The 27063-nt window shown below is 40.6% G+C and overlaps 2 protein-coding genes across 3 annotated transcripts; one reads left to right on the forward strand and one right to left on the reverse strand.

The window, feature by feature from the left end:
• Positions 1–547: 547 nt before the first annotated feature.
• On the forward strand, positions 548–16872 carry IRAK2 (interleukin 1 receptor associated kinase 2). Of its 2 annotated transcripts, none has more exons than XM_026099661.2 (13): positions 548–771; positions 1249–1428; positions 6230–6400; positions 7113–7219; positions 8700–8894; positions 9341–9405; positions 9885–9999; positions 10729–10838; positions 11234–11429; positions 12150–12212; positions 13292–13492; positions 13659–14178; positions 14541–16872. In XM_026099661.2, exons 1-13 carry the CDS (start codon positions 636–638, stop codon positions 14657–14659), a joined length of 2178 nt encoding a protein of 725 aa, XP_025955446.2. In that variant the 5' UTR covers positions 548–635; the 3' UTR covers positions 14660–16872. The 2 variants fall into 2 exon arrangements, with proteins under 2 accessions (XP_025955446.2, XP_025955447.2); XM_026099662.2 differs by having other exon boundaries at positions 6230–6397.
• Positions 16873–21940: 5068 nt separating this feature from the next.
• Positions 21941–26314, reverse strand: GHRL (ghrelin and obestatin prepropeptide). Its single transcript, XM_026099658.2, has 5 exons — positions 24694–26314; positions 24379–24515; positions 23759–23872; positions 23172–23280; positions 21941–22318 (listed from the first exon to the last, which is right to left on the reverse strand). The coding sequence occupies exons 2-5, from the start codon at positions 24484–24486 to the stop codon at positions 22299–22301; spliced, it is 351 nt and encodes a 116-aa protein (XP_025955443.2). The 5' UTR covers positions 24487–24515; positions 24694–26314; the 3' UTR covers positions 21941–22298.
• Between the last annotated feature and the right edge of the window lie 749 nt (positions 26315–27063).

The following is a 27063-nucleotide window of genomic DNA, read 5'->3' on the forward strand; positions in this document are numbered from 1 at the left end:
GCTTTTCCTTGCCACAATGGGGCAAGAAATGAATTGTTACTTAAGGGCCCTGAAGGGTTCGTGATTTCTGAGGACGACGCGTGGCTAAGAAGCATAGGTATCTTCCAAAGTTCGAAAGTTTCATACTGTAATCATGGGAATTAGCTATATTACAAAATATATGCAAATTATAAAGGAAAGACGAATTAAAAGCTCTCAGACTTGGCGAAGAGGAAGGAGTTAAAGCTACATATTGCAGGGGCTGCCCCCGGGGTGGCAGAGCACAGCTGGGGGCTCTCCTCGAGCAGACCATTTTGCCATCGGTATTTGTAACATGTACATTAATTAATTATAAACGCTTTAAGTATGCAACTGTAGCAAAGGCAGATCAAGTACGAAATACAAAAAGATTAAAAATTTGGGAAAACCGTCCGCGGCTTTAAACCAAGGTTAGAGCTAACTGCTGAGTGGCAAGACTGGACGCGGCACCCGCGCGGTCCTAAAGCCCGTCGCCGCGCACGCTGCCCGCGGACGGCCGCGCCGCCCCAGGCCCCGCCCCCGCGTGACGTCAGCGCGGGAAAGCCCCGCCCCGCGGCGGCCGCGGCTTCCCGGCGAGGACGGCGGTGCGGTGCGGTGCGGTGCGGTGCGGTGCGGCCATGACGCTGCCGGGGCGGGCGCCGCTGTCGCTGTCGCCGTCGCCGTCGCCCTACCTGCACAGCCTGCCCGCCTGGGTGCTGGAGGACTTCTGCCAGAAGATGGACTGCCTCAGCGACCCCGACTGGATGCGCTTCGGTGAGGCGGCGGGCTCCGAGGAGTGGCCCCGGGTCGCCGGTCGGTTGCTCTGGCCGCAGCCGCCCGCCGGTCCGGTCCGGTCCGATCCGGTCCGGTCCCGCCAGCGCGCGCGGGGCGCACGGTCACCGCGGGCCTGCGCCGCCTCTCCGGGGAAGCAGCACCGGGAGGGGGGTCTGCGCCTCCCCTGGGGGAGACTGGGGGGAAACTGTGCCGAAAAGTGTGGTTGGGTTTTCCCTTAGGGTCTGCAGTATAACAAAAAATGCATGTTTTTTTCCAAAATTATTTTTCTCTCAAAAGAATGAAAGGGATGTCATACTCTCAGGAACTGAATTTTCCTCGTGTCTGCGTAGCTGATTTATTGTGACCCTACTCTTTAAAAATGTGCAGATAAGCAGCAGCATGTGCATGCCTCACGCGTTACCCTTCCCCGCTTGCTCGCTTTAAGTTTTAACAGCGATACCCGTTGTGTCCTGCCAGCCTCCTACGTGATAACGGACCAGACCGAGCTGCGGAAGATCAAGTGCCTGGAGAAGACGGGGATCAGCGTGACCAGAGAGCTCATGTGGTGGTGGGGCGTGAGGCTGGCGACGGTGCAGCAGCTGCTGGACCTGCTGCAGGGGCTGCAGCTCTACCGGGCGGCCCAGGTCATCCTGGACTGTGAGTAGGGGCCCCCCGCCTCCGCGGGACCCGCGCGGGTGTCCCCGCGCCCACACCGGCCCCGCCGATCGCCCGTGTCACCTCTAGATGCTTTTGGTTGGGAACTTCCTGCTCGGGAGATTTTTCCACTGGTTCTGGTTTTCTGCCCTCATAAATAAAATTGGTGAGGGGAAAGCAGGAAATGACATAGCCGAGCTTAAAGGCAGATTGGGTCCGAAGCAGGAGCCTCTCTAATGCGTCGGGTGGTTTTAAAACAGATGGGCTTTAACTGTGAATGCTTTCCTTGTTCATATGTTCTTGTTCTCAGTGAAGTTTCACCATTAGGCTCTAGTGAGCAACAAACTCAGGGTGGAAAAACGTATGAACAGTTTTGACTATGCAGCCTGCTTTCCTGCCCCGTCAGAAAAAGCTTATGGAAAAAGAGAAATGGCTTACCTGACTACCTAACCTACTATTCCTTCATCCCATTCATGTTTTCTCTGCTCCTATCCTATGTGCTCCTAGTTCCTTCCATAAATTAAACAACCTTAGTCTTTTCTAACTCTTTGTATGTGATTCTTCTCTCCTGTCTCCAGTTTGCCGTATTTCAGACTTATCTTTTTTGAGGTAGGATGACTGGAGTTTGAACACAGATGTGCCTTGTTAAAGTAAACCACAGCGTTATCAAAATCACAAGGCTTTTTAAATATAATTTTACTTTCCATTTCTGTGTGTTGAGAACTCTGTTTTATTTACAGCTGTCCACTTTCATAAAGCAAATTGTACCTTGATCCTGTTCTACTGCTAAATCTGTTGGACCCTGAATAATGAGCTTAGTCTTTCTGTTTTGAGTTGCCCTGACAAGTTAGGACTGGTCTACATTCCCCTTTTCACTTATATTTCCACCCAAAACCCTCTTACTTGGCAAACAGATGCTGGCGTGAATTTCGCCTGCTCTCCATAGAGAATTACTAGGAAGGAAAATTACAGATTCTTGTCATGTGGCCAGAAGTGCTTAGAGAAACTCTAAGGTTTTCCCAGGCACGCGTGGGAAAAGGGCGGAGATGATGAGGGCGCAGACTTTCACAAGGCTGAACATGTGCCGGGGCACCTCCTGCTTCTCGCGTCCCACGAGAGGGGACGGCGGCTCCGAGAGGGGACGGTGCTGGTTGCAGCGTGAGCCCCGTTGCGAAAGGGGAGCCGCCACCGCAGGGCAGGGCAGGGCGGCCGGCAGCCGTCTGGCACTCGCTGCGGAGCAGCTGGAGGCTTTTCTCGTGGAAATTCCAATAACTCATCGTTGTTTTCTTGCCACAGCGTTTCCTTAAATAGCACTGTTTATTTTCCCGTAGGGTTCTAGTGTTAGTATCACTTTTAACCTTCATTTTGGAATGGCAAAAAAATTCTTTAACGTTCAGTCCTATCAGTTTAGGAGACGGTCACACTTCTTTTCCCTAGTTCCTGCTGAGCGAACGGAGCTACAGGAAAGTTAACTTAGTCCTGTTTTACTTTGTATGTCGGTATTGTTAGTTTAGTCACAGTGACTGTGACTTTGAGGGTCCGGTCTGAGTGGACAGGATGGAAAACAAATTTTTTTTATCTATACACTGAATACATTTGACCTAGATATCACCAGTGCAGCAAGCCTGGCTCCCTCAAAATTATATTTTGTGGATGCTTAAAAGTAGACAGTGACTTGCTCTGTCTGTTCAGTATTTAGCACAGTATATTCCTAGGCCATAAAGAGAATTTCTGTGTGCTCTGATAGTGCACAGAATAACCTACCACACCTTAAGCTCGAATTAGTTCCGGCGGCTGCCCTGTTTCCCTTTCAGAAAACACGCAGGGGCCCACCTTTGTTTGCTGCTGGCTTATTTCGGTGCATTCCTTACACATTCCTTCCTTTGGCATTTCTGTCGTCCCACTTTACACATTGTCATTTAATCAAAAAAATTTCCTGCATTTTCCTTCTGAGAAATGTAAAAGCTGAAAGTGAAAAAATACTGAATACTTTTTTACAGCTACATAAAAGCTGTAACAATTTTCAAAAAATGTGTATCTCTCACAGAAAAGTATGGTTTTGTTCATCTAGGTATGATGGCTTCTTTTGTGTGTGGGTCAGTTTTGCATTTTTGCGAGAGCTGTGTTCAGTGATGTTGGAAGTATGGCTTGTAATAAGAAATGAAATGCTGCTGCTTTTACCCCAAGGTGGTAGTTTTCTCTCCTCTAACAGGCCTTTAACAAAAGGCCGTAAATAGATTTCAAATTGAGATTAGTTCAGCACATTGCAGTGGTGACTCACACTGCAGCTTCAAGAGGAGCTTTATTTAATTTCGGATAGCTATTGCTTGCAAACAACAGCGTTGCTGGACTCGAGCTGATGCACAGCCCAGTCGGGACAGCTACCCCAGGAAGTGCAGAGGCTGCACAGTGGGTTTCTGATCGTTAGGCTTGCTCCTGTGCGCAACAGCCAGAACGTGACACAGCATAAAATCCTAACAGGCAGGATTTAAAGCCTGTATTAAAGCCCCAACGACATTGCTTACCCAAGGACCAAGTAAGACTCGCCTCTCGAGTCACACACAATGCACAGAATCCAGCCTCCAAGCCAAGCGCCACTTCCAGCCACGTCACCTATAAAGATGCACCACAGACACAAAAATCGTCGCCGTCGCAGCCAGAAGCAGGCATCATCCTCCTGTTTGTCTGCCTGGTTGGAGCAATATGCAAACATTTCTGCAGCTTGCACAACATGCACCTGACTTCAGCCTCCGGTACAAGAGGGGATTGCCTGCTTTCTCTCGTGCTTCTGTGATTCACCCCTTATTTTAATATTTTCAGCTTTCACAGAAGTATTTCTGAGACTTTTTGGACTTCACTTGCCACCAGCAGCAATAACTGAGGTGTTTCCCCTTTTAAAAATAAAAGCCAGTCAGCTTCTTCCAGGCTGGAGAAGTACACTTTGTGACTTTTACAGAACAGCTTGGTCTCTAAAAAATCACACTGGCTAGTGCAAGTAAATGGGTCTTTGTAATGACTTCTGATGGGATAGATCAGGCTGCAGGAAAGTAAATATTAAGAAAACATGGCAAGAAAAGAACATACTCAATTCAGCTCCTTAAGACCTTGAACTGATGTCTAGGAGCCCTTCGTTCCTGCTCCGTGCAGAGCAGTATGAGGAGTTCTCTCTGAATTCTGCAGGGCAATATGAAGACGAGATAAAGAGGATTTAAAAGAGGATGGGAGACACAAATCCTGTGGACCAATCAATTTTTAGTTATGTTTCTGGCTGATCAATAATCATTTTTGCCCCAAATCAATTCAAATGCAATGAATTATAAAAATGAAATGAATTTTTCCCCTTAACTTCTTACAGTCTTCTTTTATATTGAACTCCACAGCAAAATGTAATATTAATTTCAGTGGCAGAAAGCGTGGATTATTTTGTCATCCTTCCATGTGCAGTAGTTAACATTTTCTGGAATTAACTGAGTTCAGGCATTCGAGTGTGTGCTTGGTCATAAACAGCAGTGCTTTCTAGCAGTCTGGCTTTAGGTTTAAACAAATCTTTTCAGTCTTTACCTTTTACTTCTGTTTTTCTATCTGAATATGCTTACTCGGCTGATGTTTCTCAAGCAGATACGCTGGAGTACACACTGCTTGTTCTGCTGGGCATGCTCTTTATAAAACTAAGTGGTCCCAACTCTGACTGTCTTTGCATCACCGTAGCTCAGTCTGACTTCTGCATGTCTGGGATAATTTTTTTTTTTGAACTCGTTGATGCATATATTAATTCTGTAGCTTCAGTGGTGACCTCTGTCTTATGTGCAGGAAGTTGCAAAATTCACGAAAAGCCCTGAAAGATGGGTTGAAAGGAGGAAATGATTCTAATTTTAGAGGCTTCTAGGTTAAAGTACAAGGAGAAAAAAAACCCACTAACAGCAGAACAGTCAGTTTTGTCTGAAGGCCTGTAGTCAGTTGATACCTAAAACAATTTCTGGCCAAAAATCCATAAAGTTTATGATTTCATAGCATTCAGGCACAGTACTAAAGAAACATAACTGATTTTTCTGAGTTTTAATTTGTTTATAATAATATAACATTATATATATAAAAAAAATATACACATAATATATTATATATATGATATGTACACATAATATATATAATATATATACACATAATATAATATATGTATATGTGTATATATATATATTATGTATAATATATATAATATATGCATAATATAACAACATAATAATGTGTTCTTCTTTGATTCTTTCCATTTGTTTCTTTCTGTTAAGAAGTGAAAATATGATTCTTTATTGAAGCTAGTTCTATATAGGAAAGTGTTTTCTGGGAATGAGCATGGTCATGACACTAAAACCACGCAGTCCAAAATAGCCTGAAAGTATTTAGCTGACTAAAACAATAGAATTCTGTCAAACTTCTTCTCAGTTCCATGACAATTAATAAAGAATTAGATGCCTTCTCTAGGCTGCGAGATATTCGTGGTTTGAGATCATCAGTTGCAAGATGTTAATAAATAATTATTGTTAATTTCTTATTATTAGAGACTATGTATCTTTTGCATAGTCATGAGTGATATGTGTTTCAAGTTATCACTTTATTTTTTCATAGTAGTTAATATCATGCATATGAAGTGAATTTAAATATCAATAATATTCAAATAGTATTCAAACAATAAACATAACACACTTGTAGTGTTCATTTAAATTTACAGCTTATTTTTCCTGCACAGCTGATTAGAATCAGACTCTGTTTTCCCTGGCGATCTTCATCTTTCTGTTGTTCTCTTTTGCAGGGAAATCAGCCTCTAATATTGCCAATTCTGAAAAAAAAGAGCTGGTAGAGCCACCTAAAGAGGAGACTATATCTTTAACTCCTACAGAAAATAAAAATAAAGAGAGAGAAAATGAGATAAGCCTGTTGCCATCACCAGACTCTTCACATTTGGGAATATCACCAGCAGGTAGTAAGTAAAATGATAGTTCTGTATTTGCTTTGAAGTTGGCATGGCCATACAGATGAGACCGGTTCCCGTTCACTTTCCATATAGTATAAATGATACATTACAGTTCAAAATGGTCACGTTTGAGAAGTTGCCTTTTTCCTAGCACTGTTGTCTCCTGACCCGTTTCTTCCTAACTTTACCACAAGGCTTCTTATTTTTCCTGCCTGTGGCTCTCTTGGCTTTGAGAGATGCTGGCTATAACTATCCCGTGGGGTCTTGGAGTATATTTCCCAGTTCCACGGGAAACCCTGGTCCCATCCTGGCTCCGTGCTGAGACTAGATCCATGCATACGCTGTCCCGCCCCTTGTCCTTTTTCCATGCAAAATACCTCTGGCCCAGAAGAGAGCCAGGTAGGCGTCCACGGCCCCTCTGCCTGGGAAAGGCAGGGACCGGCGCCCCGGACACGGGCAGGAGCACCTGACCGACAGTGCCCGGTAAGGTCTGGGAGCTCCATGACCTCAGACGGGACTAGAGATCTGCAGAGTTGTCTCACAAGGACGAACCAAAAAACAGCTCTATATCTTCACATAGTACCTCACATTTTGACAGCTTGTTGCAGATTATACCATTTAGGAAATTTGACCAAATAACTCAGACCCTCATAATTAGTCATCCGGGCTGTGATATTACAATGAGTAAGGTGTGTTTTCAATGCTGTTAATTCCGTTTCAGACCCTATTTCTGCAGGAGTTTTGTGTTCACTCCCTTCACCACCAACTCCCCCAGGACACCTCTTGAAATCCTTACAGTCAAATCCTCCTGTCTCATCAAGTGTGAAGGTAAATCCCTTTCATACTGGTTGATTATAACAATGTAGATGGTATTTATGCCATTTTGTGTTTCTTCAATTAAAGATCATGTGCAGACTTCCATCTACTCGTATAAAATATAGACTACTGAAAAAGTGCGCCTTGATTACGATGTATTTAGGTTCAATATAATCATAACGCTTTAAGATTACTTATGATTTACATCACTTTTCTTGCCAGTGAAGGGTAAGTGAGGAATTAACTATACTGCATACTGCAAAACTGAGCATGGAAAATGTGCACACAAATGGCAATTCATTTTCAAGTACAGCTTTTGTAGGAGACTTAACATTTCTTGTGTGATGACAATGCAGAATGAAAGCACTGACTCTTCAGAATGGCATATTTCTTTTGCTTTAAATTTGTACTTAAAATGTGGTGGGTTAGTGGTTTTATAGTATCATCATTTATGTTGGAAGGGTGGAAGGGACCTCTGGAGGTCTGCAGTCCAACCTCCTGCTCAAACCTGGGCTAATGTCAAAGTTAGGTCAGGTTGCTCAGAGCCTTGTCCAGCTGAGTTTTGAAAATCTCCAAAGACGGAGGTGCCACCACCTCTCTCTCTGGGCCCCTGTTGCAGGGCTTGACCATCTCACTGTGAAAGGTTTTTCTTGTGTTCTCCATGATTTCACCACATGGCCTCCTCCTCCTCCTCCCTATAGCTCTCTTGTCTTTGAGACAGCCTGGCTAGATCTGTGCTGTGGGGTCCCAGAGGGTGTGCGCATTCTGGTCCCCTTTGGCTCTGTGTTGGCATATTTTGTTTTGTTTGTTTTTTTGAAGATTGTATTTTAAAACTCTTAACTCTCTAAAATAACATGGTACAAGAGTACCAGGCAGGAGAGAAGACTGTTACAAAGAATACAGTAGTTCGAGTTTCTGGAGAGGGAGTTAATGGGTTTTTGTCCCATGTCTGGAGCACATCAAAGTTGTGGAAGCTGCACGATTATTTGTTACGGCTATACGGGAACTGTAATACCAAATGGCATTAGGACTTGCCATACTGGAAGCAACAAATTATTTTGCAAGCAATGCTACATGCTTCAGAAATAGATGTATCACTGCATGGGGGACACTCCCTTCTGCTCCAGTGGTTGCTTAATGTATGCCCCAGCCATAAGAATTAATGGTTCTTGTAACATACACTAACATCACTTCAAATAAATATATGGACTTTTAAGCAAAACCAAGTTTGTTTTCTGGGAAAGGTGGTAATGCAAATTGGTAACTGTTTTCCAGTCTCTTCTACTATGCAAAATTTTTACATCAAACAGGTTAGGACCAGTATTACAAAAGGAAAGCACAATGGGTGATTGCACAGTACATTTCACAATTTATTTCAACAATCACTGCTCTCGCTTCTTAGATCATGGAAAAGACAGGAGGACGTTTGAAAGGGAAGGAAAAGGCATATGAATTTTCATGAGATAAATTTGTTTTTTCTTCAAATGTGTAGCCCTGCAGCTCTTCTACTCCTCAGCAGGAGACAATGACTGATCTCCCCAGCGGGAGTCTTTTGTGGACCCAGAGGGAAGTTATTAATGCCACAAATGGTTTCAGTGAGGAGGGCAGAATTTGTGAAGGTACTTTTGCAGATGTCTACAAAGGTCAGAGGCACAACACAGTGTATGTCATCAAAAGACTGAAAGAGGCAAGTACTCCAGCTTTTCTTTTTTTCTTTCTGAAGGGAAATATTTTATTAGCACCTCTTGAACATTAGCAGGTGTCATTTAATATTATGTGGGCTAGGAAACAGAGCTGCTACGCAAGATGACAGGGGAAAAGGGAAATGATGAGTAATAAGTAAGCCTAGATTCCACAAACATGTATGAGAGAGATCTTACTCACACAAGTAGTTCTATTAACTTTATCTATGGGAGTAGCCCAAGCAAACTAGCTGCACTGAGAATTGGATCAGAGGTGGCTTTATGCTGGCTTTTAATTTTACAGTTAATTGGTGTTTGTGACACACAATTGTCATTAGTGATACTTTCCTTTTTTCTAAAGTGGTTTTTCCTCTAGAAAGTAAAACCTTTGTATAGAAGCAGTGTCTTAATAATTACTATTGACATTATATTTCATATTTTCATTTTTCAGATGGAATGTACAAGCCCAAATTCAACTCAAAGATTCTTTCATACAGAAGTACAGATTTGCTTTCGGTGAGCGGTTGACTTTTAAGTGTAGTCTGTTCACATCCTACGTGTGGCATGTTGCTGGTGCGTTTAGTGTAAGACTGACGTGTATCATCTCCCAGGCACTGTACTGTGCTGGGGACAGTGGGGTTTTGCACTGCCTTTGCAGGAGCCCGGGGAAGCAGCAAGCCTCCCAGTGCCGCCGCGGTTCTTCCTCAGCAGACGCAGGCACTGTGCCAGTTCCGGAGGGGGTGAGGGAGTGGTGCTTTCCAGAGCCTTGTATCCCTTCTAGTTGCTCAGAATGGGGCTGAGCTATAAACCTCTCTCTCCTCTGCAACCAGATTAGCCTTGCGCAGTCCTGCTTAGGAACATTCTGTGCTTCCAGCTGCAGGACACAGCATGATTTCCAGTTGCCTTGAATTTAGGAATTTATTCCAGCTCGGGAAAGTACTTTCCTGCACTGCTGTCATTTCATTTGCAAAACATTATTGATCTTATGTTCGCAGGTGTTGCCATGTTAACATTTTGCAGCTACTGGGTTTCTCAGTAGAAACTGGATTACACTGTTTGATATATCCATACCTGCCTGAGGGATCACTACAAAACAAACTTCATTGTCACGTAAGTAAATAATATGGGTCCATTATCCACCTGCCCTGTAAGGATACTGCATGAAAAGCAATTATGTCTCCTGGAATTCTGAGAAACAGTAAAAGAAGGTGCCCAAATATGTTGACTGTATGTATTGGAAAAGGTTGCAATGCTTTTTCAGTTTTTCTACTGCAAAGCAGATCAGGTCAGCAAGAAGATTCTGCTTTGCAGCCCTGGGAATTTTTAAATAATAAGAAATCTGCAAAATGTATCTGTTCATATTGTAATATTTTATTGGATTTGGGAATATGTTACTGTAGAATCCATCATCATATTCAGCTGTGTCACAAGCCTTTAAGGGCTTAAGAGAGAACAGTTTATGAGAACTTCACACCTACTGAAAGAGCATTTGCAGAAGAAATCATATGACAGAAACATCAGAAGAGTGATCCATCAGAAACAGTATTATGTCTCAGTAATGGCCAATTCTTGATGCTTTGGAGAAGCATGATCCCTGCTGTATCTTTACCTCACTGTATCCTATGCCAGGCAAAACGTCCAGTACAGTACATAAGAAGAGGTTCCTTCCTGGGCCTTGAAATCATCAGCTTCCTGCCATGGACCAAACTCTTGATTTACGTCATCAGGAGTTTTGCAGTGGGAATAAAACTAAGCCTTTGGCTTGCAAAACTACTAATGCCTTACAGTTTTTATTCTGTAAAAATAAAAATACCAATCTTCTTTCTCACTTTCTTGCAGGATGATTCTGCTCCACTGACATGGGAGACACGCATTAGCATTTCCACAGGACTAATCCGAGCTGTACAGTACCTACATAATTTTGGAATTCTTCATGGTAATATCAAAAGGTGAGGGGTTTGGCACTTCCTTGTTCACCTGTTAATTCCAGGATTTCTTTAATACTAATGGTTGAAAGCTTATATAATTTTGAAATCCATTTGCAGTATCTTTCTGCCTTCTGTAATCTCTTGTTCTGTAGGGTGTTTACCCTAATACATACCCGTACGTTTCATTTGCCTCTCTCTTCAGCATAATGGAAGTGTATTCTTACAGTAATTTTTTGAGTGCTTCCTCTTCCCCCTCTCCCTTTCTCCCCATTCTTTATCCTTTCATTCTTACATACCAGGCCAAATACTAGAAGTTGTGTCCTTCAGGGCTTGCCTTTACTGTAAAACTGTAATTCTGCACCTCAAGTTAAAGTAATTACTCAACCATTAATGCTATTTGCCTTTCATTATCATAGTTCAAATGTCTTGTTGGATGAAAACTTTACACCAAAGCTCGGACATTCAGGTCTGCGATTGTATTCTGTTGATAAGAAATCAGAGTATGCTATGATGAAAACCAAAGTCCTACAAACTTCTCTTACTTATCTGCCAGAAGATTTTATCAGGCATGGGCAGTTAACAGAAAAAGTTGATATATTTGGCTGTGGTGTGGTAAGTTGCTTTTTTTCCATATTCTGTTGCATTGTATGATAATTATAGACAGGAAAAAGGATATATGAACATCCTCTCATCCTCTCCATATACTCATTTTGCCTGTAATTTCACATCATAGTTTCTGACTGTGTGATGCGTTAAAATTCTGTGTTTAATTATGTTCATCCTACTAATATGCTTCAACTTGTGGCAGAGTAAGGGGAATCTTTTGAGCAACAGAAGCAAAATTCTTTCTGGTTCCAAAAAATTTTATTACTGCTGATAGTTTAGAAAAAACAGAGCAGCAGAAAGACTGCAGTTAGGTTCTCAGAACTCTTGCAAATTTGCCACATCAAATGCTAACAAACATCACCTGTTAATGTGGAATTTTAACTAGAGTAATTGAATAAGTAGGACAGTTTACTACATCACCTGTCTCAAAATTTCCATTTTAATAGGAAGTTACTGAATTCAGTGTGGTTTCTTATCTAGATTTAGAATAGCTTTCTTCTTATCCGTTGGTTTAATGTTATCTCTTGTGTCTCATTACAAAATTTAGACTTGGTTCTAGAGGTGGATTTAAACTGTCAAGAAGATTGCCCAAATCTGGTATTATTTAGCCATGTGATGTAGGAAAATAATTTCAAAATGCTGCAGTAGTTCAATATTTCTTTAGTTACAAAACTCATTTTTAAAAACAGAATTTAAATTGTTTTATCTGTCAAATATATTTTCTAGGTCTTAGCAGAGATACTGACAGGGGCTAAGGCACTAGATGAAGGAAGACACCCTATTTATCTGGTAAGGAAAAGCAGAAATAATGAACACTAACCTGAGTGAATGGGGTTGTTGTCATAAATTGAATCTACATTTTACATAAATACAGTTTTTTATTTGCAATCTGCTTGCAGGTCCGAAAGAAGCGATGTTTAGAAGCCATATCCTAGTTCCACTAACGTCAATAGTCTACCAGCCCTAAGATAGGAGCAGAACGTATATTCCCATTTCACACATCAGACTTATCAGTGCTGGCCCTAATTATATAGGAGGTGCTCCAGAATCACTGGTGTTTAAATACGTTCTTATTTAAGAAAAAAGGCTTTGTGTTGAAATTCTGCTGCATGTTTTTTATGTGCCAGAAAAGATGCATGTTATGAGCCAGAGTGAATGGGGAAACCTGGGTAGGAGATAACTGCAGCTGCTCTTTATGATGTTTGTCAGACGTTTATGTATTATACCAGTGACTGGAATTTGTATCCTGGCTGATTTTCCCAAGCTGTAATTAGAACTACCCAAACTACTTTCACAAACAACCAGAACTGGCCAGGCTCAATGAATGCCACTAACACCATGTTAATGAAAACAGACTCCGCTTACGGGATGTACTCCTGGTTTGCTATCTTGTTGAAGCCTTGAGGGAAGAAGGACTATATTCTCACTTACTATTTCCAAACACATCAGCAGTGTTCAAATGGATTCAGAAAATAAAGGATCTGAGGTTTCTGATTTTTTAACAAGTATTTGAAAAAGTCCTGTGCAAGAATGCCATTACATACAGTGTTGATTATTTTTTCTTTCTTTAAATGGTCAAATCACAGGCATAAGTCTGTAAGGCCTGCCTCAAACAGCTGGATCTGCTTTAGTGAATGTGACATTAGACACGTGCAAAGAAAAGCTTTGGGCTTTTTTCCTCCTGTGAAAACAAATATTTCTGTCACTTGAACTAAGGGAGATTCCTAAAGCTTTTACGTCTGTAAACCTGCCACTAAGGAGCAATATAACAAATATATAGGAAGACTCTTATCTTCTCAGTGGTACAGATAGAAATAAATGTTTGCGTTAATTTTGTCTTCACTAATGTATCTCTTTCCCTTGAACAGAAAGATATGATTGCTGATGAAATTCAAATAGTGAAAGAAAACTCATGCTCCAAGGTCAAAAATTTTGAAAAGCTAGCTGCCAAGGAAATATGCTGTAAATATCTAGACAAGAAAGCAGGACACTTGCTGGAAGAGATTGCTGTTGATTTTGCATTGGCCGTCTGCTTTTGTCTGAGAAGAAAGAATCCTAACATAGCAGAGGTAAATATTTTAAATATAGGAGCAGGAGTTTAGTCTCCTTGACACCAAGGTCTAAAGCTACAACATTCATGCCTTAGCTATTTTATGAGTATGTTTTACATAGGAATATGTGTAAGTAGGGATACAGGGATTATTCCTCATTCACAGATTTCATTGTTAAAAACAGGTGCTTGAAATTATGGAAATGGCTGAAAATAAGTTAAGAGAGCATAACATTTGTGGATACAGCACTTCTTCTGGATTTTCCGTGAACACTCCAGAAGAAACAGATGATGAGACAACTAGCCTCAGCGTGGATGGTGGTTCTTCACAGGAGAATAAAGAGGACAGCACACAGACAAAGACCGTGACAGGTGCCAATCCTTGCACACCTTTAACAGGAGTTGTGTCACCTGACATTTACTGTGGACAAATGTCAAGGGTCCCTTGTGAATCAGATGAATCAAGCAGTTTTATACAGAATTCTGCAGAAGGGGCTACAGATGAGCTGTCTAGCAACAGTTGTTACAATTCAGAAAATACCACAACCTCTGAGTACAGGAAAAGGGAGGAAAGACCTGTGAATGGACTCCAGGAAAGAAACATGGCATCCATTGAAAGTGATGAGAACTTGGAAACAACGTCTACCGCACAGAGCACCTTTCAACGAAAAAATGCAGACCTTGATGCTTCATGTTCTTCACAAGGTAAATCTCGATAATTCTGGAGGGTGAACACAGAACATTCAGGCATACGGTCTTCCAGGTGCTATGGCAAAACTGCTTATGATCCTGTTCTGATGACCACAGTCTTTGTGAAAAGTGTTCTAATATTATAATAGTACAGACGAAATACTCTTTTCTCCAAATTTTTTAAAGTTCTTCTTCCTATCTAGAAACACGTTTCAGTAAATCTTGTATTCTTGGTTTGATATTATCAGCAAACCTACAAAATATTCTCTGGTTTTCTATCAGATTTTTTTTCATACGCCCTATTTTTTTAATTGTTGTCTATTCCTTAGACAAAGATGGATTTTTTTTCTCAATATTTTATCTTTTTTGTTTTTCAGCATTAGCCAGAGAGACATCTTGGAAAATAAAGATAAATGATCAAAAAAAGAAGCTTATGGAAAATATTTTACTATATGAAGAAGACAAATTAAACAGTTCTGAACTTTTTGAATCTTAAATTGGATGGATTTATTAGCAGTGACCAGCTCAGAAGAAGAAATAAGGACTGTCTCCTCATTAGAAAGATGGTAAAAGTACACCTTTCATATAAGGTTAAGTGGCAGGTTTTGACCAGAAACATTAACCCTCTCTGAAGAAAACAAAAGTGATCACATTTGAGATGAACCAGAAAATATCTGTTCTAAGCAGATCAAAACAAAATGCAACTCTATAAACTTAAATGCCTTTGTTCTTCTCATCTGCAACTTAAAATATGGCAAATACCAATAGCTACCAAAGTAATTTTCAAGGTTCTTTTGCAATGCACTTCAGAAAGCATCTGCATATAATGTCTCTTATTTTAAATCACAGTCCTAGAAGTTATAAGGCAAGCATTGATCAGCAACTAGTTAGCAATACTCTTTATTGTTATCACATTGTACACAAGTAGACAGAAATCTCTGAACAGACTGGAAATAGTTTCAATTTCCAAAAGAAATATTTCATATAATCTTATTCTACGTACTTGGAAAACACTCCCTATCAGAGAGAGAATTTTTATGCAAGTTCTCAGATGAATTCCATTTGACTCTTTTTCAATGTGAATTGCACTGAAATTGTTGTAAGTGAATAATTTAAGCCATGTTAGTCTACTGTATGACCTACTCTACTAGCTGTATGTATATGATACTGTCTTAAGTCTAACTTTTAAGTTTCACTGTCAACAGCTCTAAAAGAGTGTTTAGTACTTGGTAAGGATATTTTTGGAAGTTAATTTCTGTGTTCTTTACATGTTATTAAGGGGTCTCGTTTTGTTTCACGTGGTAACTATTATATATTTTGGATTAGGGGCAAGATTTTAATTTAAAAACTAGTTAATTTTTTCCTGGGTCATTTGAAATTTGATTTGTTAAATTTCTCTTGGCAATGGGTAAATTAATTAGTAAAAGATAAGCTAGTAAATGGACCTGTTTGTGGAGCCCCACTCACTGAGCATTCCTTGAGAAGGAATTTTCTGTGTGTCTTGTAGCTTACCCAGCAACAGTAGTAGACCTGGGGTGACTCTCTGTGATCACTCTGAAAAAAAAAGGAAAAAAAAAAAAGAAACTTGTATGCTGTCCTATTTATTAAGTGAAAACCCCTCAAGAAAGTGAGTGTCAGTTTTATTGTTATGAGTATTTAATATTTGTCTTACTGTTTGCATTTTCCACTCCTGTGCAGTCTAAGGAAACACAGGTTTATGATGAGCAAAAAGACCCTGTAGCTCAGCATACTGACAAAGGTGACTGCTGCCTCAGTAGCATGGTAATCAGGCCCGATGTATGGAAATGGGCAAAATTCCCACCGAAGTTCATGGAATATTTGAAAAAGCATACGAATTTATACATAATTCTTCTCACTGGAATTGTGTAATGGTATAACTTTCCAAGCTTTACATTGAGATTGCTGAGTAAGGCCTCATAGCTTCTATATTTGTATAGAACCTAGTTCATTGTGAGTAGTATTATGCACATGTAAGAGTATTTTAACTTAAGATCTGAGTATTATAATAATCTATACATTTATCAAGTGGATTTTTACACTAAAAACTGATAGAATTCCTTAAATATAAGTGCCTTGGATACTGTCAATGTATTTCTCCAGTGTCAGGTTGTTTTATTTTAGCAGATTCAAAAAAAGAAAAAAATGGTACTAACATAAAGAACATTAAGAGTATATTCAGATTATCCAAAAGTTGCTTAGTTTTTTAAAGATTTCATTGAGATACCTTATGGTGCTGAAATTTTAATATTCATTTGTTTTGATGTATGTGTTTTGGGAGATCCGTGGTTGATACCTCAGGTCTCTTCCAGGAAGAAATGCATATAGATGCACCTACAGAGCTGAATGAAAAACCCGACTTTTTTTTTTTGTTTTCCAAAAACATAATTTAGACACAGTTCTGTTTCACAAAAATACTTTAAAGGTCTTGTTCTCATTCCAACACAGAGCAAAAATACTGAAGCTGAAATTGTTATTCTTTGCCTATTCCCATGTTAATTTTAAAGTATCTTGAGGGAGTATACATGGTTTTGTAGGTTACATAATGTACCATATATAAGATATAGCATAGTCTACAATAATGGTGCTCTGTGACCTAACTGTTGGCTGTTCAGTGTAACGTATGTTTTAATCTCAACTTGGCAACTTTATAATTCATTAATATATTTGTGAATAAAATACTGAAAAAGCCCTTTCTGTATGTCCTGTTTTTGCATGATACATGGTACAGCAAAATGTGTCTCATCCAGCCTATTAAAGTAACCTGTGTTCTTAAGGAAGCGGTTCAAGGTCTCTTTGCACATTCTTAATTATTAGTAATTATAATAGTAGTATAAACATACATGTATTAATTCACTGTTAAATAGTTGATTTCTGTTGATCTCTTGAGGCATCCCTAAAGAGAGATTTCACTCTAAAACTAGCAATGACCGTTACTGTCGGTTAGATGCACTGTCTGTGTAATACGCTTTGTACATCGTATAAAGATGTATTATATTTATGCAAGACATCGTAGCTCTTTCTCAGAAATGAAGGACATCTCTACTCAGATGCTCTTTTGGCGTGAACACTGGAGTAAGGGCACAGTATATGAATGAAAAAAAGCTGTTATCTGTAGAACCGTGTAAATAAAGTTAATGTGGAGAGGCGCAGTTAGACCCTGGAGACTGAAGGTCGCCCTGTGTCGCTGGCGGACGGTAACGGATCTGAGGGTACGTTACTGCGTGCTTCTCGCCTGCTCGCGCGCTGCTGAGGAGCCCTGACCCAGCGGCCTACGAGCTATACGATGCAACGCATACCTATAATACAAGCTATACATACATAATAAAGAATAAATAATAAAAAATATTAATAAATAAGTAACAAGAAATACGAACACAAGGCGATTCTTCGGGAGGCCCCGCACCTCCCCCTGCACCACCTTTTCGGTGCTGCCCTGTGCACCACCCTCGCCTACGCGCGACCTACAGCATAACCGCGGGGCTCCCGCCGCATCCCCGGCTGAAGGGAATCGCCGCTTTCCCTCTCACTGGGTCCTTTAATTAATAAAGCCCGTACGTAATTAACAAAGCCCAGGACGAGAGCTACTGGGGGCCGCCGCGCCGCCCCCCCCCCCCGCCTGCCCCTCAGCGCCGAGGCGGTGCTGCCACAGCGCCCCGCCCCCCCCCCCCGGCCGTTCCCGCCCTTCCCGCCGTGAGGCGCCGTCCGCGGCGGCAGCCTGCGCGGCTGAGCTCGGCTCCTGCACGCGAGCTCACAGACGCCTGTGCCAGGGCAGCTTGCGGGTTTCGGTCATCGTTTCCTTCCCCTGGTGAATTCTGGACGCGCTCTCTGACGTCATTCGCTCACGTGTTGTAAAGCCTCCCAGGGCTGTTCCGGCGCTCTTGCTGCCAGCCGCGAAGTAGCTTCCAGCCGCGGAGGCCTGTCACGCCCGCGCTGCCTGTTCTCGCAACGAGCTCCCAGAACTCGGTGCGGTGAGGAAGCGCGCTGCTTACAGTGCTGTCCTAAAAAGTCCGATGTTTCCACAGCGCTGCTTTCTCTTTTGTTGCGCTTACTGTAAGTGGCTTCTTTCTAGAGACCTCCAGGCTTTCTAAAAGGCAGAACTTTGTCTGAACTTGCATGTTGCAGGTAGATACACATGGAGCTGTGAAACCACAACGCAGGCTGCCTTTCTGTTTTGTGTTGGCCAGAAATAGTCACGTTCTCTTTAGCCTACTTACCCGGTTATCGGCGCTCTTTGGTAACAGGGTGAGTCTCACTGAACATCCTGCGATACGCCCTGCTGTCGGGGCGAGAGCAGAACCGCGGGGCCTGCGGTTTTCCCGTTCCTGGTGAAACCGCCCCACAGACGCCCCGAGCGGCCCTGTCCGGGGGCTGGGAGCGGAGGCTGCTGGACGGACCGATCCTCAGCGCAGCATAAATCAGACAGTGGTCCAAAGAGGTGAAAAGCTTTGTAGGGGAAAGTGACTGTTATTTACTTACCAAAATGTTTTCCGGGATAATACAGCTACAAAAAGGTTGTTGCGTATGGAGTGATTGTAACGACAAACTGTCTCTTTTCCGTAGTGTACAGACATCTTCCAACTCTGCTTGTCTTGTCCGCCAGCAGGGAACTCATGAGGCACAACTATTTATTTCCCCCCACCCACCCCACCCAAAGGAACAGTTTGTGACCACTGCTTTGAAATAGGCGTTGTAGCCTGCAGCTCTGCAAAGACCTCGGGATGCTTTGCTTTGCTTTTCTGCTGTGGGACCCTGATGGCCTGGGACGCAGAGCTTTGTAGCACTGTCTCCCTTCCCTGGAAAAGACCGTGTGGCAGTCCTGATATCGCTCGGAATGACCCCAAAGAGCGCTCCGTGACGCGTCGAAGAGGACTGTTGAAGGGACCTCCCCAAAGTCTGCGTGTGCGGACGAGTCAAGTCTGAGCTCGGAAGAACGGGTGGTGAGTCCAGACGAATGGCTGTCTTGAACGAGATCTGTTGAAATGCATTTGGGATCTTAATGATTAGAATTTTAAGGAGAATATTTAAATGAAGAAAGTAAAACATTTTTTTCTCCGTTTCTTACTTTTTGAGTTCCTGGTTTTGTAAAGCCAAGTCTAGTAATACACCGTTACAGAAAAAAGAATAGGTATCTACTAGATAAGAGAACTATTACATTAAAAATGATTGGATGTTCTCCACTTCCCAGATCTATAAAGAACTAGGCACTTAAGAGCATTCAATATTAACTGCTATTTTGGGGGGACTCTGATTTTTTTTTTCTTTGATGTGGTATATTGCTATCAGTCTTCCTTGCATGTAAACTAGGTTGTTTGGCGTTTAACAAGTTACCTTATTTCTTTTACACAACTGGATAATGATGTCTAATTAGTGCAAGAAGACAGCTTGTACTTTAATTCTTAAGGGTGTTGGAAGAAAATGCAGTGTAAGCAGTACTGCATCCTCTTCAGTTTAGAGAGTGATTACAGCTGAAGATGAGAGTCCTGTGATGGCTGCATTTGCCTTTCCCTAGTGTGGTTTTTATCTTTCATTCATTATTTCAATTATCTCAACTTATTAGTAAGGACTAATCACAAAGAAATAAACATACTCAGCTGCCGCATGAAAAATCCTGACCTGTTGGCACTAAGTAACCCAGAAATGGTGACCGGTGCCAAAAACAGCTCCCTGGTTAGGGAAGTCTGCAGGAATATGACTTAGAACGTCCTTTTCTGTTTTCCCTCTCTTTCTTTCTTCCTTGCCTCCCTCCCCTCCAGAAGTACTTACGGACATAATAAAACGTGTGTGTAACCTTGTGGGAGGTTCCAGGTCATGTAGGAGTGTTTTGGCATGTTGTTACATAGTGCATATAGACTCTCTTTACTTGGCAATAATGTGTCCAAGCAAGTAAAGAACAGCAAGAACAACATCATCAAACTCCTGTTTCTGCGACCGAACAGAATTGTTTGGGTTCTGACAAGTCTAGACCTGAGTTGGCAGAGAAAAGACATGCTTTTGCTTTGATTGAGTTTGATGAAATAATTCTTGGATCTTGGCTAGATCACCTTCTTAGCATTCTTTTTATGTAATTTCTGGATTAGAACAACCAGTTTTACTGAAGACTCAAATATCTAGTTTATGTGTTAGGGTTTTTTTTTTTTTTCTTCCCCTTAATGCCAGGATTCGCTGCCTTGCTTACTTATTCTTCTGCCTCCAAAGCAAGAGAGACTGTAAGAAAAATCTCTTTGAATGGGAAACTTGTAGAAACTGATGCTTATCCCTTTCCTCGGCAGGTAAGAAAGCACTTGGGGTCTGGTTGGTCCCTGCGTTATTAGGTCATGCTACCCTCTTGAGGCTGATGGTATATTTGCAAAGGAGGAAATATTACACACGTTTATAGGTCTAAGGGTTTTTTTCTAAATCACCAGGAAACACTGATCTAAAGGCAGTGTTACAATGGTCCTCTTAATATGCTGTGCTGCAGACTGATGTGCTTAATAGCCTATGCCTCGATTTTGATTTCGTAATTCAGCCACTCTTTCTTCACGGTGACTGAATCCTGTACAATTCTGTCAGAATTCTAGAAAGAGAGGTTCTACCTGCAGTGCTCCTTTTTAAGGAAGGATTTATACAGTATCTCTGGCCGATGGTTTCCTTTCTGTACTGTTGGGCAGGTTATTGGTTGATTGATGTTTCTAGGAATTATGCTTTGAAAACATTAGTTATTTTCTCAGAAGTAACGTTTAAACATGAGCTGTAGATGTGCAGTGAAAGTAATTAGAGTTCAGCATTAAAGAAAATAGATGCAACTTCAGTGCTCTGACTCTTCCCTCTCATGACACTTCTGCGGGTTTTGAAAAGTACGTGTCAGCACTCTCACTCTGGACTGGCTTTGCACGCTGTGAAAGAGACCTGCGCGTCTGAAAACCCTGCTGCACGTCTGAAAACCCTGCTGCTTTCCCTGGTGCTGGCTGCTCTACAGGAGAACACCAGGCACATGCACGGCTTACAGGAATTGTCTAGGAAATGCTGGTAAGATCTGTGCCTGGAAACGTTATATAATGTGGAGGAAAACCATTGCATTATTTCTTCTTCATGTGGCATGTAAACATTGTGGTTTTCTGAACTGGTGATAAGAGTCGCAAGTATCTTTGCATCTTGCACGCTTCTTTTCAATCCACGTCCGTACACCTCCAGTTCTTGTTTGCTTTCTGGTGCAGTGTGACAAAAGATGGTGCTAGTGGCGTCAAAGCGATGATTTCATTTAGGTGATTAATTTTGTGATGGTAAGAGAGAACCTGCCTGGGAAATGTGGCAGCTGGATTCACTTTTGTTACACTAGCCTGTCCAGGAGTACTTTATAGAGTGTTTTTGTGAGTACAGTCTAGCAAATGTTCATGGATTAACAGATCTCCATGGGGGCATTATTTTTGGCTTTCAGAAGTATTTAATTGCTGAGGTACAGAAAAGACTATGTACTACAGTGGAACATACTGGTTTATGCATTTGAAAGCATGAAAAATTACCTTGTTGGTCTCTGATGTCTAGCACCAATATCGATATGATTCTGAATTCAAGTAAGTTAACTGGAAAATTGTTTTTCTAACTTGAAGAGGTATTGGATGATTTCCTTTATCTTAACGTATGTTGACACATCCCTTGGCAATTTAGCTAATTTGGCAACTGAAAGCTCATTCCATGTGTGTGTTTGCATAGTTTATTCTCTATTCTTACATGAAATATCTAGTTTGATCTGTTCTTAGAAATTATAACAAGTAAATGCAGTTTCAACATAAGCTTTATTATATTTCGGATGCATATAGAAGAGTAAGAAAAGTTTCCATCAGTTTTAGAATGGATTCATACAGCTTTCAAGTTTAGAATAATCACAATTTTTCCCAAGAAAGAGATAAAACAAGTCTACGTGTCAGCCTGTCATTAATCTTGCCCTTTGCTATTCTTGTTTGTATTCCATAAAAGATCATCTGTTAGCATCTTTTTATCAGAGCAGTCTATTCAGGCTCATGTACATCTTCCTTCCTTACAGTTGTGAAATCGGTAATAGTTTCATTTTAAAGTAAAACTTGAAACATTCCAGGCAGAATAGTGTTGGTGATGTCTTTGTCCTTCAGCTTGCCTCAGTTTTTCATCTGAGTTTCTAAAAATGCAAAAGGGAAAGCTTATTGTTAGTTTTAATATTTGATAATTGATAGTTTTTGATAGGAATTGATAGTTTTAGTACTTTTTTGAAAGTCTTGTTTTGTTAATCTGTCCGACACGAGCACTCAAACGAAGGCAGAAGAGAAGGTGGCTTTCCAATCGTTTTATGCGTGCTTGCCCCAACAGAACGTCACTGAGCTGTGTAAGAGCCACAGGAGGAGCAGCACGGCAGGAGTCTGAAGGTGGACAGAGCAAAGAGCTTGGGGCAGAGCGCTGGGAGCTTGAAAAGCAGGGTGAAAGCAGAAGCATGAAGTGATTTGTAGTTGCAATGTATAGTATAGATATCAAGACTGACATAACTGTTAAAATGAGATATTTGGAAAGGTCAGCATAATGAGAGTGAGTGCAAATAAAGTACGAAAGACTCTGAAGGCAAAAGCCTGGCAGTTTATGGGGTGGGATTTAGTCATTAGAACGCTAGCTTTCCATGAATCGGCTAGAATTAGCTTAGTTACAGCAACTTAACTAACAAACTTCGCCATGAAAAGTGTGAAGGTCTTATTCAGCTGAGAACACAGGGAAATGCTGAGAGTTGAGGGAGGGTGGGGAAAAAAAGATTGGTAGTAGAAGGAAAGGAAGCCTCCCACCTCCTTTTAAAATATATTTTTATGTGATACTTCAAAGTTCAACCAAGTTTCTGAACATCAGTTATTTTAGTGGTTCACCCAGTGGTCAGTTACTCACAATCACTTCTGAAATACTGTTTTGGATGTTTTATGTGATTGATTAGGTGGCAAAAGGTTTTGATTTTTGTTTTGAAGTCTCTGCTTTGGAGACTTGGTTGAAAGTACCTTTAGTGTTCTCTTCAAGAATGTCCCCTAGCACCTTCTCCAGCATTTGTCCATATTCCTGATACTGCTCTTCTGTTATCTTGACACCAATTTCAAAGGGAACATTAAACTGTAAAAAAAACATTAAAAGACAACAGTTTAGTGGACAAGTTTCTGGACAAGGACATTGCAAATTAATCTTATTCATGGGAACAGTGACAAGCAAAATATGTGAAAGTTGTTCTATCCATTTATAAGTATTGAGACATGAAATCGAAATCTGAGAAATGGGGCGTATAGCTACTGCAGACCAAACTGCACAATAAACTGGAGAAAAGAAAGCTTTAGGAGAAACTCTATTATATGCGAGTTTCAAAACTTAAGTAAATCATTAGTAGGAGTTTATGATCTGATTTACTGCAGTCAGTTTTAAATTATTTCATGCCATCAGTGCATGCAGTTTTCATGTGCCTTTTCCTACTTGCCTTTCAAATTGAATATGAAAGTAGTTTTCACTTGTACTACTTCATGTGATGCAAAATATACTTCCCCTTGCCGCCAGCCCCACCTCTTAAACTTTTGTGTGATCCAGAGGGAAAAATGCAAACCTTAATTTCAATACTGTTATTGTCATCTTCTGCCCATGCTTCATCTGTATCCGAAAAACCTTCCACGCCTCGACGGTGTAATTTTGTTGTTGGCTTTCTTGGATCCTTTCGTTGCTGGAAAGCAAGCAAAATAACATCTATATATTCTTTCCATAATCAAATTAGCAGAGAAATTAGAATCCAAAATTAAAATAGATGCAGCAAGGTAATGGAAGGCATCACAGACTTCTTTTAAGGCTATGTAGATCCACAGGTCTATAATGATTGTACTGCTATTACTGCGTTCGTTCTTACAGGAATTTGGTTTGAGTTCCTTAGAGAAGAGCCACTTTCCATTTCGTTTCCAAAAAAACCAGAAGTTGCCAACAAATTACTTAAATGGCTACTTTCTCTCTAATCGTTCCTTTTTAGATTATTAATTCTTAGTGAGTGAGATTAGATCTTAATTCTCAAGCACATATACAGTGCTAATGGTTTGTTACAGAAGTTCTCTGGCATAATTCTTTCCTTTTCCAGAAACTGTAACTTCTAAAGGCTTCTCTGAACATTGTAAAGAATCTTGGTTTAAAGGTCTCTTAGGGGAGGACAGCTTTGAAGAAATATTTTTCTGAATCTTTTACCTGTATTTTCTTATAGTCAGGGCTTAAAAAACTAGAGCCAGCCAGAGTAGTTTCTGTCCAAAGAACACTGAAGAGGAGAATTACAAGCAGAGCACCTCTGAGAAACATGATTATCTTCAGTAAGCGGTGTGGCAAACCTGAAAACATAGGTTGAAAAATAAAACATATTTTGCAATATTTCTCTTTATTTAATTGAATCCAGATCCAGTTACAAAATTTGTCCTGAAATACTTGTTTATGAAGTTGGATGTATAAAACAAACACAATTTTTATATGTTAAAAGTAAAAATACCGTGTCCGAAGACTGTCGCTTACCGTGTTTTCTTCTGTAACCAAGATATTACAACTGAAGCAGATGGGCTAGCAGAGAGGCCTTGTACAGGAAAATAGACAAAAGCTGTCTGAAACTTTACCTGCCTAGTTTTATGGTTTCACCAAATGGCTGCTTTTTTAAGTACTTCTTTATATACCAAGTGGAATATTTGTTCTGTGCTACAATATAACTGGAAATGCAATCTGATATGTATTTGAATTCCTTGGAAACTTGGCCTGCTTATACGATAACAAAATCAACAAAAAGTGAAAATAGTGCATAGATCTGTTGCTGCATTTACTTTTACATACAATGAAATTGTGTAGGCGGTGAAGTGGAAGTTTTCCCTTCCTTTTGCTGTGTTAACATTTCCTTTTTAAAATAAGTTAATGACCATAAGGTATATTTTTTCAAAGAGGCGAAAATAACATTATTGTTATTTGAGGTGGTGTAACAGAAATGGAGAAGTTAAGCTTTATTCCCGACCTGTGGTGAAAGTTGTTTCTCTTTTTTTGCCCGTAAGTGCATCTCCTCCCTACTGTATTCTCTCCCACGTTCTGTTTTATCAGATTTTGTCATCTTTTGCTGGAGGACTCAAACTGAAAAGGATACCTAGTAAGCATTACTTTCATTATTGTAAAAATGAAATATTAATTAAGTTTAAAGAACTTCACTGATGATTAACAGCAATGGCTCACAGTCTAGAAAATATCTCATGAGAGAGAAATTGGCAATACTGTGATTTTTGCTTTAGAGGAATAAAGAAGGAATATATGGTGAAGGAAGGCAAATTAGAAACTTCTGTTACTTGTTTTCTAGCTAGACTTGAATGACGTGGCTTCTCTGTAGGATCCCTTTCACATTTGCAGCCCCACAAACTTGCACTGGTATAACTGGGAGAAGGGAAAATGGGAAATATTCAGAGATGGAAAAAGGAGGAGGACTTTAATTAAAGTAGCTTTGATGTTTGATAAAATGCAATAGGGAGCTTTGCTATAACCATCGTAACTGCACTCTGGCCAAAGAAGATTGTCTCTTTAGCACATCTGTTGAGTTGGAAAATAAGTATTATCTGGGATGCAGTTCCACTTTGATTTCTTTTGCAAACATCATTTAAGAGGTTCCCTCCTTCCCTGTCTCATGTTGTTGCTTTCTAGGTGGACTGTTTCAAATATTAGGCAGTCATGTTGTAAATCAGATCTGTGACATGATACAAATTTTTTTAGCACTTCAGAAACCTGTCTATACATGTTTACCAGTCAACATGTATACAGTCAGACATGTCAACACATTTACCAGTTGAGCTGGTAAAACTAGGAGAGCTTGTATCTGTGACAAGCGAGCTGAGAACAAATAGAGGTGTCAGGTCACAAATCCCTCTAGCAACAAACCTAGTTCAAGAAATTCTGATACAGTTAGATCTCCATGTTGTCTTCTAAGCAAAAACTCCCAACAGCACAGGGAAAACTGGTGATGATACCATACTTGGAGAGCTTCTGGATCCCATCTGAAACAGAGATGAGGAAGCAGAAGCCCCTTGCATTTTTGTAGCGCACTGTGTTTTGATCTGGTCTGGCCCTAGCATTAGATAGTTCCTGAATTAATGTGATTGGGAGACCAGTCCCTGGTAGCTTTAAGGAGCTTGTCTTTGGCTCAGCATCTTCTGCTTTATTAAGGCTGTCAGCACTCCAAATTAGTGAAGAAAACCGAAATGTAAGGTATCGATCCATGCAACAACCTATCTAAATTAGGGTGGTAACTCCCATGGATTGTAATTTAAAAAAAAAAAAAAATATATATATATATAGTGACCACAGTTACCATTAAAGACAGTGTAATTTTCAGTGTATCAGTGTGATACTTCTTATGCTAGAAACTTCGTAAACTTAACAATGCAGATTGAATGTTAGAACATCATTTCTCATGTAGGAACTCCTTTCAGTCCTCATAAATAAGATGCAAACCTTGTTGTCCTCAGCTAATGAAAAAGAAACTGTGGTGCACTGTGAGGAGAAAGTGTTATACAGCTGAGCACAGATGAAACTTGTGGTGAGGATTTCTTTCTCTAACCCCATGCCCAAGTAGGTGGAAGAGAGGGGATTAAAGATCCAAAAACCTTAAGAGCAATTCAGAACCTCTCACCTAGTGCTTAAATTTGCAACAGATAAACTATTTGCTGAATTGAACCTTGCTGCTGAATAAATATAAACTATTAAGTATTAAAATTCATAAAATTTAAGGACATAGGCACTCAGAAGCTGTTTAGTCACCTTGATATGTCATCATCACCTTGTTAAAGAAATACTTATTTGCTGTGTATTTTGAAAAGGAACTGTGTGAATGTAATTATGTTGATTTTGGGGTAAGTTAAT

Source organism: Dromaius novaehollandiae, chromosome 12 (genome assembly GCF_036370855.1).
Source record: "Dromaius novaehollandiae isolate bDroNov1 chromosome 12, bDroNov1.hap1, whole genome shotgun sequence".
In the NCBI taxonomy this organism is placed as follows: Eukaryota; Metazoa; Chordata; class Aves; order Casuariiformes; family Dromaiidae; genus Dromaius; species Dromaius novaehollandiae.

Coding starts and splice junctions, on each gene's coding strand:
- GHRL (XM_026099658.2), bottom strand. CDS start 24,486: ATGTTTCTCAGAGGTGCTCTGCTTGTAATTCTCCTCTTCAGTGTTCTT. Junction 23,873..24,378: donor CTGACTATAAGAAAATACAG/GTAAAAGATTCA, acceptor CTTGCTTTCCAG/CAACGAAAGGATCCAAGAAA. Junction 22,319..23,171: donor TCTTGAAGAGAACACTAAAG/GTACTTTCAACC, acceptor TTGCATTTTTAG/AAACTCAGATGAAAAACTGA.
- IRAK2 (XM_026099661.2), top strand. CDS start 636: ATGACGCTGCCGGGGCGGGCGCCGCTGTCGCTGTCGCCGTCGCCGTCG. Junction 10,839..11,233: donor CTTCATGGTAATATCAAAAG/GTGAGGGGTTTG, acceptor TCATTATCATAG/TTCAAATGTCTTGTTGGATG. Junction 12,213..13,291: donor GAAGACACCCTATTTATCTG/GTAAGGAAAAGC, acceptor TCCCTTGAACAG/AAAGATATGATTGCTGATGA.